Source organism: Hippichthys cyanospilos, chromosome 20 (assembly GCF_059441005.1).
Source record: "Hippichthys cyanospilos isolate Australia breed blue-spotted pipefish chromosome 20, RoL_Hcya_1.0, whole genome shotgun sequence".
NCBI classification, from domain to species: domain Eukaryota; kingdom Metazoa; phylum Chordata; class Actinopteri; order Syngnathiformes; family Syngnathidae; genus Hippichthys; species Hippichthys cyanospilos.
In genome coordinates, this window is record NC_142388.1 from 13,007,679 (window position 1) to 13,021,372 (window position 13,694).

A 13,694-nucleotide genomic window follows, 5' to 3' on the forward strand; every position below is an offset into this window, starting at 1 on the left:
TTTTTTAAAAAACAAAATTGGCAAATATATATGCATTCAGCAATCATAATTCTGTAGGGTACAACATAATACAGTGGTACCTCGGTACTCGACCGCCTCTATACTCGACCAAATCGGTGCTCGACCAAAAAATTCAAGTAGATAATGCATCGGACCTCAAACAGATTTTCGGTGCTCGACTAGCCGAGCCTAGCCGAGCCAAGCCGAGCCGAGCCGAGCCGACCCGAACGCGCTCCTCGGCCCTTCTCGGCCAGCGGGTAAGCGCCAGTTCAACTCAGACCGCCAGCGGAGTAAGACGTTTGTTCGAGTATTTCTTCCCGGATTTAAACTTTTTCGTGTTGCTCTAGCCCTTAATAATGGGTCCAAAGAAAGACAGTGATAAGGGGAAGGCAAAGAGGAAAACAATGAGGACCACTATTGAACCGAAGAAGGAAATTATAGCAAAATATGAACGCGGTGTACCTCGCGTCGCAGTTAGCTAGCGTCATCATGGAAGGAGTAACTCCCTCCCGTCCTCTCCACATCCATTCCTGTATGCCATCAACCACTCTCCAAAACGTAAGTAAATTATACAAAATGGTTTATAATGCTTTATTTATCTTTATCTTTATCATGTACTGCTTGTGCACATTTACTTGTGCACACATACTTTCCATTATTTCTTATGGGAAAATTGCTTTCGGTGTTCGAACAAATCGGTGCTCGACCACCACCTCAGAACGGATTATGGTCGAGTACCGAGGTACCACTGTAATGGCACAGAACACAAAGATTATAATTCTTAAAATGAATGAGAACAAATAATTGGACTACATTATTCAGCTTTCTTGCAAAAAAAAAAAAATAAAAAGCTGATTTGCATATCTGTTTCTACAAATGCAGAGTAAAACCCCTTACTGTGATTTTTTTTTTCTTTTTAAGCATATTATCAAGTTCCATCGTGCCTCCAAGGCCAACAAAAAGCCCATGCAGCTGCCTCGAGGGATGGTGAAGTCTCTCCTATATCAGATTCTGGATGGGATCCATTACCTCCATGCCAACTGGGTCCTCCACAGGGATCTGGTGAGCAACTATATTATTTTAGCTTCACTGCTCCACTTTACCATGACTTGAATACAGCGTCCATTGTCCTTCTGTTACTGCAGATATATTTTTGTATGCTTCTCCTTGATACACATTGACCACAATTCCGATCTTGCTGTGTTTTTGGTAAATTTGCGGGGGGAGGGGGGACCCACCACTTTTAGGTTAAAAATGTATTGTAATGCATTGCATTATTATTTGTACTGAGTAACATAATACTACTTTTTGAGCGTTCCGAATTACACTACTACAGCAAAAAGCAATGCATTACTCCCACCACTGAATCAGATTTTTTGATGTATGTTCACACCACAATTGCTTGGTAGATGTGACATCATTAATAATGAATGCTCAAAAAATTGCAAGTCAAAGTGTTTTGCATGTGAACAGTTCTTGAAGTCGATCAAGAAACTCTCTCATTTAAAATCATGGTTGAGTTACTATTAATTTAGTGTAAACCTAACTTGCAAGACTAAAACCTATGTGTATAATAAATCTGATTTTCAGATTTATTTATTGCTTATGTTTAAAAAAATACAAGGATAGAGGACCTTCAAAAATTATTGTATATTTAATGGCAATTGAAGACGGAAAAAATTCCTTTAGTGTATTTTGGAAGTTCTTTAGCTCTGATGTAGAGTAAAATATATAATTACTTGATGTACAGTAGTGTTATTCAATAAGCAGTGCGGTAACTATATCAGAACAACAATTGTTATCAGGCGGGAGCAGAAAACGTATAGTAGAATAACATCAGAACATTTAGTCAGCAGAGTGTATCATGCTGCGTTTCCCAGATATCCAAACTAAACAAGTGTAGGCCAAAAACAGAAGGCATGGCTTTCCTTTTGTTTTATTTATGTAATTACTCCCTGTGCCATATAGGGCCCTTGATTTTCTTGTGACTGGTTGTGGATGTGTTTTTTTTTTTTTTTTTGATGCATCTGTTACCATGCAATTGTGCTGGTGTTTTATGTTACTTCATTATGTCCTATAAGATTAATGTGTGACAATGCAGTATATAAGCTCTAGGATTTCAGTATAACGTTGTCAGAATGCCGTCAAGCACTCAAGCTTTCATGTCTTCCTAGTTTGCTTCTGAGTCAATTTGCTGAATTAGTTTTTAGAGTCGTTCTACGAGTCTAGTTTCTGAGTCTAAATTCCAATGCTCACTGTCGTTTCGGTAGAGTTATTGCAACAAAAAATAATAATAACCCTCAATAGGCCTGTAAGTGAAGGCACCACTGCATATCCAAAATTCCTCATCTTAACTTCCTCGGGAAAATTTTCTCCCCTTTGCAGTCTTAATCCAAACAGTCAAACTGTTGTTGCTTTTTATCAGCTGGGTGCTCTGGAGACTTTTCCGCTTTGGTGTCCCGTCTGCTTCTAGGTCTGAACTCTGCTCTTCACATGACAGAGGCATTAGCCTTATGAATTAGGGTTAGCCGATGTGCATATGAAGGTTGGTTAAAATTTATATTTATCTCACAATAGTGGGTGAGGCAAATTCAGACAATGACACGTCTCAGTGCTGAACTAAAACCTGCCAGTGTAAAAATATTCTGTCAACGTTGTCTTGTAATAAACGGAACTAATTATAATGGCCTTAAGGCCAGATGGTTTTCTATTTTGAGTGTTGACTGGCTTCTTTGGTGCCTCTATCTGGCTACAACACACTTATCTCTGTGTGATGGTCTCCACTGTGTGTTTCCCACAGTTTTGTTTTTGTTTTTTACAAAGAGAAATATGAGCATGGGCGACATCCGGACTTTCTTTGGATTAGAATAACAGGATTACCTCCAACTCATTAGAAATTTATATCAGTTTACTCTCACAGGGCCAGAAATAAATGAACTCATTCAATACCATTGACAGCTCTGAAGGTCAAATATCTATTTTTACTGAATGAATTAATTATTTTACTTGTCACGATATGTCACATTTATCTAAGAATAAAAATGCATTACTTGCAGTAAAAACTGAACCTACCATTTAGAAGAAGAACATTTACCAAATTCACTGCCATTGACAGGTTTAGGCATCAAAGATCTATTTGTTCTGGTCAGGCAGTTAATTGGAATATAAATTAGTGAAGGATATTAAGTGGTCATATTTAATATATCAACAGGATAATTTAATGAAGTGAAACATGATACTTCAAAAATACCATTCCAACTGACTTGACTTTACCAAATGACTTATGCTGACGCGGCTAATGGTTGTTATTCTTTATGAACTCTCACTATAGAAAAGTGGATATCAGCAATTCAAGGCCATAACCTTATTAGATCCCGAACATCTGGCGTCTACATATTCACAGGCTCTTTTTCAGTTGTCTGCGCTTACATAATCCAAGGTCATCTGACAGCTGGACGTCACATTATGTAAATCTGTCAGGATCAGGAAGCATGCCGACATCAGATGTTTGTCTCTGCCAGTTTTAATTGATCAACCATAGAACAAACCCTGCTTTCAATACAATGTAATGGTGGTGGGTTGCTGCCATGTACTGAAATTGATTTAAATAGTGTTAATATTATGTGTACATCTAGAGATTCGGTCTTTTTCAGTTAGGATGATAAGTTGATCATTCCAAGAATCTGAAACCAGAAATTAAGTCAAGTTTTATGTCAAATGCTCTGCTGCACAAGTTAATCTCAAAGTGGGTTGCTTTTTCATGACTTGAGTTAAGATAAGTAAGTATCACTCATTGGCTTTATTAGAGAGATGTATAACCACTGGGAAACAGATCCAGTAAACTTTCTTAATTTGTCTTTCCCTTGAGCGGCATCTAGCTCCCTACTGACCTGGATTGTTCTCACATCTTTTCTCAGATGATGGGTTATAGGAGCTGAGTGTTTTTTTTTTCTCGTAAAAATGGCTCTGTTGTATTCAGGTTTCCTGGAAACCATGACAGGTGACATATACAGTAAGTGCCCGAGTGAAGCATCTTTTCAAGGTAAATGGGATCCAGCCTCCTTGTCAGTCACACATGGGCTCTCTATTGTTTCTTTGTCGAGAAGGACCGATATGATTTTTTAGGGCCAATTTGTCGGTTGTCAAGGACGGCCGATAATCGACATTTAAAGCCAATATTAATTTCAAGGAATCAAGGATTATTTATTGCAGTAAAATAAAAAAAGACTGACTAAAATAACTGTGTTAAAATAATAGTACAATTGCTGTTATTATAAAGTAATAATATTCTTTATAAAAACATACACATGCACGCTAACATGTATCCACATTTCAATCCACGGCAAACAGCATATAGCACAGCATACTCAAACTTCCCAAGTCATTGCATTCAGCACAAATTAAACAATCAAACACAAATTAATGATTTGCCTCTAGTTGTAATGTCATTTCCATGTTTAGCATACTAGCCAAAACTACTAATTCATGTGACTCACTGTGACATACACAAGCATACATTTATGCGATATGATGTACAATAAGTACCATATTTTCCACACTATAAGGCACACCGGATTATAAGGCGCAACTATTTAACTACTGATCGGCTCTCGCTCTTGCACATCTGACCAATAGATAGATGCATATATGCTGCTATGGGCATTGCTATGGTGCTGGAGCGAGATTAATATTAGATTAATAAATGTAATAAAAAAAGATTATGCCAATACGCACCGATATAACTCATATCACTAGAAGATCACTAAACATACAATAATCTTAATCTGTGCCTCATCCTAAATACAGGCAATTTGTTGAATTAAACTTCATTAAAGACGTACATAAAAGTAAAAGTATAAAAGATATGTACTGTATAATATGATGAGTATGTGTAATTTGGTATTCTATGCAATGCTGTATAAAAAACATGGTTCCAAGTTTACAATGCATTTGAATGCATTCCAGTCTTGAAATATAATGAGAACTGGATCTGATTTTTAAAGTCATGTGTGTCACAAAAGTGTTTGTGCACTTTTGTCCTTTTTATCCCAATTTCTACCGCAGCTGGATGAAATTCTCCATTGTTAGAGCCTAACCTATCTGATTTGATAACAATGTACTGCAATATTATTATTTAAGGCTGGTTCATTTCCAGGGCTTCCTCCCATTGTTGATGCTGGTCCATTGTAATTCTCACAATTTTCTTGTGGTGTTTGTCTTTTTTGGCCACATTATCAAATGTGAGCAGGTGACTTTTTGAGTAAAAATAAATAAAAATAGGGCATATTGTCTACTTTGATGCTGATTTATGTTCAAGTAACTCCCATTCCATTCAAGTATTGTAATGAATTAGGTAGACAAGCATCAAGAATTCTTGCTCCTAAATATCGTTACACTTCCCCTGTAGTTTAGTATGCTTTGCTTCCCTTACATAGTGTAGCTTGACACCGCCACATGCTTTGCATTGCACCACTGCATGTTTCCCATCCCCCACTTGTCCTCCTCCTTCTCCTATGTCCCACCCACCATAAGCTACACCAGAGGGGCTCGCTACCCTCCCAGCCGCCCGCCCCCATGGGGGTTATATAACAGCCTCAAGCTTGTGCTGTCAAGATGCTAACTGAGCAGCTCTGCAGACCACAGCAAAAGGCTCATTGGGCTGTACCAACTATCACTTGAAAGGGGAGGATTCCTGAAGGTGATCTATTGCTGCGGTGTATTTCTGTCTTCCTGTAAGGAATACTCCCTTCCATGAAGATTGCAGCAACAGAAAAAAATGAAGCAAGTGCTTTACAGTTTTAGCAAGTAAAAATGTAACTGCAGATTAACACAAAGTTCTTTATTACTCATGTTAGATATGGCCTCATACTGTACATGGTTAGGAATTAGCTGTAAGCAGCATGAGCCTATTGTTAGGGTGTGTAGTTTGCTTACATATCCAGCAAAACAAACATTTAGTTTAAATGAACTTTAATTTGATGGATTTTCACACTGTTCTTCACGTTTTCAAACTGTGTTCTAAATTATTATGCAAAGTACATTGTACTCAAATTTTCATGAATAATTGATGCCAATGTCAGTATGATTAATATTCAAGTCATGAGATGTTATAGCTTTACTCAAATTTCATTGATCAATTCTCAAAATGATATTATTTTTACAATAAATACATTCAAAAATATAAAAAATACAAAAATATCAGATTAATAAGCTTTGGCCCCATTGAACATGTGAATGCGTGGACAGTTTCAGCTATCCTTTCTTGGCATAATGTTAGACTAGCGTCCCAGAGTTGCTGTTTGGATATGAACCATGTCCCACCCTTATAGATCTTTTGCTTCTCAATAGGGTTGAGGTCAGGTAAAGATGGTGACCAAAAAATAATAATAATAATAGTAACCCTCAATAGACCTGTAAGTCAAGGCACCACTGCATATCCAAAATTCTTCATCTTAACTTCCTAGGGAAAATTTAGCAGCCAGTGACTCAGTGATGTTCTTTGCTGCATGAGATAGGGCATTGTCATTCATGAAGAGGAATTTATGTCAGAAGGTGCGATTCTTCTTCATGTACCATGGAAGAAAGTGGTCACTCAGAAACTCTACATACTTTGCAGAGGTCATTTTTACACCCTCAGGGACCCCGAAAGGACTTACTAGATGAGGCCAATCCAAAACTGTCACGGTTGGGCATGGCGGCTTGAGGAGGTGTGGGACGTGGGAAAGGTGGAACCAATAAGACGCAGGACAGAATGGGATGAGGCTCAAATAAGGTTGGTTTAATATCAAACGAAGGCAGGGTTGGAAGGAACCAAAAAATACAACGTACAACAAAAACGCTTAACTAAAACTTACTGGGGCAACAAGGAACAGGAGGCAACACGGGAAGGATGGATTCACTGCAGCGCGAGGCAAGACAGCTGGGGGAAGACGTACAATGACCCGATAAAGGACAGGGCAAAACACTGGAACTTAAATACTATCAGAACTAATTAAGACATGTAAGACACCTGGGAACAACAAGGCGCGGGGGAAAACTGACTGGTGGAAACAATAGGTTGGAACACACGGGTGACAGGTGAGGCTAATCACAATGACGACAGACGCGGGGAAAAATAGAGAACCTATTACCGATACTACACCAACCCAAACCCACAACAAAAACGGATAGAACGTGACAAAAACATGACACCCTCACCACCTTTTTGCCATCTCAACCTTATTAGGACATTGTGGCATTTCATCAACTATCCACTACTCCAGCCGACTGAGGTATCAAGGGTTGCATGGCACTCATAAACAAAACTGTTTGAAAATTCATGTATTCCTGAACCCATTGCAACCAAATTTGCTTGTGAGCATTGTTCAGGGGTGGCTGAATATTCTCTTCAAGCACATGGGGAAACTTCTTGAGGATCCTACACCTTGTGCTTCACGGGACTATTTATTTTTGCCAGTACAGTATTTTTTTTCTTATTCTTTTCCGTTTTTCTTATCTTTATAAAAGCAAAAACATATTTTGTCTTGATGAGGTTTCACAATTTTGTCTTATAACAAGATAAGAGCATCAAATTTTGTCAAGGGATTAATAAAATAAAATAATAATAATAATAATAATAATAATAATAAAATAATAATAAAATAAAAACTTTATTGCAGTATGTTGTCCAATCCTTTTATCTTTGCATCAAATACTTCACATAAATGGAAAGAAAAGGAGCTGAAATTTGAGTCGAATGATGACAACATGTCAAATTTCAACATGGCATGGCCACTTAGTTATCACACTACCACAAGTGTGCCATCCCTTGGCTAAAATACTGCGAGAATGATGTGAAAGAAAATGACTCAAAATTTTCAAAACATTGCACAAGAGTTTATTGTATCACACCTGAAAAAAGTCACATATATTTTCTTAAAAATACAGCTGTATTCTCGAGTCAGGGACCCCCTTATAGATAGTAAATATATAGTACATTTTCCAAGGACCACCATTGCAAATGTTTCGAAAAAAAAATCATTTAAGACAAAAATGCTGTATTGAAAGGAGGTGTCCCGGGGTGATTATGTGTGAGCGGGGTGATGAGAGGGGCCGTTTGTAGTGTTTGGAATAAATGGTTGTTGGCTGTTCCGCTTCCCAAGAAGTACAAGTTCTGTGTATCACTTTCGGTTAATGAAAAGTGTTTGGAACGCCTGTTTCTCTGTGTTTCATAACTTTGTCGGTGGTATTGAACCCCTAAAATTTTTTACGCACCTTCACTGGGGAAAAAAAAAAAATCTCTGCTAAATACAGTATGGAAACGCTTTTACGGAAGCACATACACCCACACGCTACAAAGCTTGACCCCTGTCGAACATCTCAAACTCACTTCAGGGGTTCGATCGAACCCAGGTTAAGAACCACTGATCTAGAATTAAGTTTTCCAGTCTATTTTCATTACCAAGTTAACATTGAACAGATAGAAATAAACTGTAATAAAAAAAATAAACTTGTGTTTGAATAACTTTACAGTTTAATGGTCAACATACATTTAAAAAGCAAATTGAAGTTATGAACAAAATGCATATTTTGCCGGTACTAATTACATCAACTTATTCCAGGAACAGGGCAACATGAGGTCATTTTTTTACTTTGAAAGCAGAGGCATGCATTTTGCTGAAGCTGATCGCCGCAGCCTCCCAATTCAAGGGAAGCTTTGTGATTAATTCTGTTTTGTAAGCCATCTCTTGGCTGCTTAGCTGGCCTAGTTTCTTGACAAAGATGCACATGCGATTGTACAAGAGGATGTTGGGTTTGTTACTTTTTATTTCTCACCAGCAGACATCAACTGACTGTTGATGGACGGTCATGGCCTGAAAATACGTTTGGTGAAAAAACAATTGAAACATACATTTTTTTCAGAGGCTTTCGTGCAATATGGCAGTAGTATTATATTTCCCAAATATAACGCACTTTTCATTTTTCAAAAAAATGAAGGTGAAGAAGTATGGATGCGTCTTATAAACGGTAAATTATACTTTAGATTTTTTTTTTCCCCACATCATTCCAAGGAAGACTGATCTGCTAGTGACATAAGCCTTGATGAAATTTTGACACACAGATGTGCATTTTTATATCGGCCGTATTCTTACTTATAATAATTACCATAATGGAACGAACTAGAGGAGGGGGACGTCAATTGGCTGTTAGCATCAAGTGACTGTTGCAGCTAACCGCAGCTTGTATTAGCTGAGGTTGTTACAGCATTATTTTTAATAAAAGAAGCAGGCAGACTGAACCAACATCTGAGTCCATCCTTGTTCACACAGGAGTATTACTAAAACCCGTTATTCCGTTTGAGTCGTTTATTAATAGCTGTTTTTTGGCATATGCACACATATCATAATCATAAACTTGGTGAAACCTGGATTCTGCTCACCTTCAGGTATTTGTGGGTAAAATTGAACTTGAACCACGTCGCAAGGAAGAGGAAAATCCACAGCTTTGAGCGCATTCAACATTACACTGGCAAGGCATTCACTGACTGCTCACAATGTGGGAAAATTGAAACACGCTTAACTTAACACGCAACTAATGCTTGGCAATAATCTCAATTTATTGTTATATTGCAATATGCATATTGCAATAAGACGTTCAGCTTCCAATATATTGCATATCCATTTTGAAACGCCTTATTTTTGTACGCGTAACGCAGCTATTAGCTAACCTGTCCCAACTTGGCCATATTTCTGACTGGGCTACCAGGGGCATGAGCTAACCCTGGCAAATAGTGCTGCTGGGAATGCCTTTTATTTGCAAAAGATCAATTTGGTGTTTGAAGCTACACTGGATTTGCAAACTTCGATTGTTTAAACATGGCAGCAACGAGACACCAAAGCACGGCTGGACACATGCGCTATGGTGCTTTGAAAAACTTCTTGGGACACCCGAGTGGATATACAATATTGTACGTCCCTATTCGAAGGTAGAGAGAACTCCTCAATGTGCTACGGTGCTTTGACAACAAAAACAAAAAAAATAATCAATTCATCAATCATCAATTTTGAAAATATTTGAATATATTATATAATATTTGAAAATATTACCATTGTGACTCCCGCCTGCCTTTGCACACCTCACGTAACGTCACATAATATACATATACTGTATACATACAGGCATAGCTATACTGTTTACTTTTTTGAATTGCTGCCTTTGCCATTTGAAAATTATATAGTTGTATTCTAATACATAGCACTGTCAGTTTGAATTTGATTAATTGCCCAACCATATTACAAATACACTGTGAATCCCCTCTCCTTAGGACAGACATAATAATTCAGTAAGGCCCAATTTAGCATTTGACAGACAAAGGAGAGCCTTGACTTCCCAGGACTCGGAAGAAGCGCTATTCATTTGTCAATAATGACATGTCATACTCTGGGCATGAACTATAAATCTACTTGCTAGTGCTGTTTCTATAACAACAAGAATTTTGGCCTGATCAGAGTGTGCTTAGCCAAAATAGTCATTTCCGCACAAACACCACGAGGGATTTCATGCAGCAGATAACGTATTTGCCTTCAGCTGTGAGTAGCTGGAAACATCAAATGGCATATTTGAACTGTGTTATTCTTTGTTTGTGTGACCACTGGGGGATATTTGTCACTTAATCACATGCAAAAGCAGTCACAACTGCTTAGTGTGACGATAAGGAAGGTTTAAGCCATGATGGTGTAAAATTGCTGTTTTTATTTTCTTTGTGTTATCAAAACTAAAAACGCTATAATGGTGGTAGAAGTGTTTCATTTTTATTTTATTTATTTACGTTTTGCTCCCAAGTTTTACAATTCATGCATTGAATCTCACGGTTGAATAGAGAGCAAAAAATGGTATGATATGATACAATATGATATCTGTGGGTGGAATCAAACCGCTTTCAAATGTTGATGAATATTGCTAATTTATTTCTTTACGAATTTGTTGTAGAGGGACATTGTATTCCAATGAACATTTCCTAACTAAAATGTAAATTTACCAAAAGCTTAATTTCCATCAATAGCCCTCTTGTCATCAAGAAAATAGCTAATATAAAGTCACTACTGCAACAACAATAAAAACTAATAGAAATAAATGAATTGTCTGTGTCGGACTTACTCGTAAGTACCAGGGTTGGGATTCTTTGACTATTTCATGATTCAGTTCCGATTTTCTGGTCTGCAATTCGATTTATACTCGATTTTCGATTCAAACCATCCCTAATAAGCATGTATCATTACAAAAGTTCATTTATTTTTTTAGAGGTGCGTTAGTGTGCCCTGCACAAGTGATTGGATATTTTAAAACAATCCTTATATCGCTGATTGGTTGTTTTTCCTCTCTGTGTCTGTGTGTGTGTGCGTGTGCGTGTGCGTGTGTGTGTGTGTGTGTGTGTGTGTGTGTGTGTGTGTGTGTGTGTACGTGTACGCATGCATGCATGTGTAATGAAAGGTTGACATTCATGTATAGATCCACTGAACGCAGAAATTGTACATTTATGTTTATTAAAGTGCATAATGTGTATATCACTGATTAAAAAAAAAATCCATGCAATGAATAATTAAATTGTACTGATACTTCTAAAACATTGATAATAATCAATAATAATTATTATTATCTTTCTTTTTTCTGTAGAAACCAGCTAATATCTTGGTAATGGGTGAAGGACCGGAACGAGGGAGAGTTAAAATTGGTAAGGTGAATTTAAGAGACATGTTGATTTACACGTTTTTGTGCTTGTAAGACATTGAACGTTGTAGAAGGCTGCACCATTAGTCGAATTTTAATCGCGATCACAATATTGGCTGCCACGGTTAATTAAGCTGATCCTTGGCGATATTAACATTTAAATGGCTGCTTTAACCAGAACCCTGCATGTCAAATCAAACACGTTGTCATCCTACCACCAGGGGGCAATGTTTCTGTCTGTTTTAATTATTATTTACTTTATATTTTTATTTTAGTTTATTATTATTATTATTATTTGTAAGTATCAAGCCTTGAAGCCTTGTTTATATGCTGCTTGTTTAAAAAAAGGCAATAAATTGGCATGTTTGACCAAACATGTAGAATAATTGTGATTAATAATCGTGATATTAATATTGACCAAAATAATTGTGATTATTATTTTCGCCATAATTGTGCAGCCCCACCCTTGTATTTTCCTGGTCGCTTTGAGGTGAAAAATGTCCGTGTTATTTTTTAATTGAGTTTGTTTGCACCACTGACATGCTATATATATATATATATTTTTTTTTTTTAACCAGTAACGTGCGAGCCTCAAAGTCACCTTAGATATTATTATAGTTTATTCAGTTATTTAAAAATGACAAGACAACTCAGACAGTTAGTTTGCACTTTTTTATACCAACCCGCTGAAATATTGTATTAGGCCTCTATTGGCAGAAAAGTCATGGCACTCAGATTGGGAAACATCTGAAATGTCATTTTCCTGTTATAAATGTATTCTGTTTGGCAGAATTGTTTTTCAGAATGTACTCAGACGTTAACCAGTACTTGTGGATAGTTGAACAATTTCATAATTATCCTTTGGGACGGTACGTGGAAGCCAGATTAGCCTGAAGAAAACCCTTGCAAGCATGAGCTGAACATGCAAACTCGAAATGACGCGAAATGACCCAAACTGGTTTTTGAATCTGCAACCCTTTGCCAGTTTGAGCAATGTCCTAGCCACACGTTTCAACATCCTGGTCTCAGCATAAGACCAGATTATAACGCAAGACAAAACATGTATGCCTTTGGTAGAATGGATAGGAGCTAGGAATGGCCTTGGCCTGCACAAGAACACAACCCCTTTGTTTCTGCTTAACTTGACCTTCAAACCAGTTAGAAAGTTGTTGAAGCAGGTTTTAGAGTAGGGCTGGGCAGTTCAATTGTTGTTGTGGGCCACACGAACATACCATCCATTGTCTTCAGTGTTGAATATCTGGTAAGCAGTAAAATTGGCTAATTCTGTATGTAGTCACAATCAGGAAATATTCAATGTTAAACCGCCATGGGAAAAATACATTTTCCCAGGAAATCACTATTGAATCAAATTTCATTAAAAGCAAGAATGTATTAAGCTTTTTTCTCCTTAAGAGAATGCCCTACTCTCACAACTTTCACAACACTCAATATTTGATGATTAGGAGATTGATGACAGAAGCTCGAAACAACTGTCCGTATTGACTAGTGTTATAATTAATTGCTCTAGATCAGGGGTGTCAAACTCGTTTTAGCTTGCGGGCCACATAGAGGAAACTCTATTCCCAGGTGGGCCGGACCAATAAAATCATGTTATATATTTATGTAACTTTAAAACAACAACTTCAATTTTTTTTTCTGACCAAAATAGTACAAGGACATCTCCATTAAACGTTATCATTACAATAGTCATAAAACATTTCAAGTGTTTCATTTATTGAAAAAAATTCAGCTCATTTTTATGCTTTACATTACAAAATAATCTTGCGCGTCAGATCAAACCCATTTGTTGGCCAGATCCGGCCCACGGGCCATATGGTTGATACCTCTGCACTAGATTATTGCATTGATTAATCGAATGATTTAAAAAAAAAAACATGTTGCAATAAAATATATTGCAATGTCACACAAAACATGTCATCATTGTTTCTGAAATTGAGAGCTGCTACTTTACTTGACTACTAATATTT

The 13,694-nt window shown here is 37.2% G+C and overlaps 1 protein-coding gene across 2 annotated transcripts in view; it reads left to right on the plus strand.

The window, feature by feature from the left end:
• Window positions 1-13,694, plus strand: part of cdk19 (cyclin dependent kinase 19) — a 51,734-nt gene that overhangs the window by 20,316 nt on the left and 17,724 nt on the right. For both annotated transcript variants that reach the window (XR_015863791.1, XM_088403240.1), the window contains exons 4-5: window positions 922-1,062; window positions 11,653-11,710. Coding sequence is in view for 1 of the 2 variants with exons in the window: in XM_088403240.1 (XP_088259366.1) it covers window positions 922-1,062; window positions 11,653-11,710 (199 nt within the window). In the remaining variant the exon portion in view is untranslated. The remainder of the gene's footprint in view (window positions 1-921; window positions 1,063-11,652; window positions 11,711-13,694) is intronic.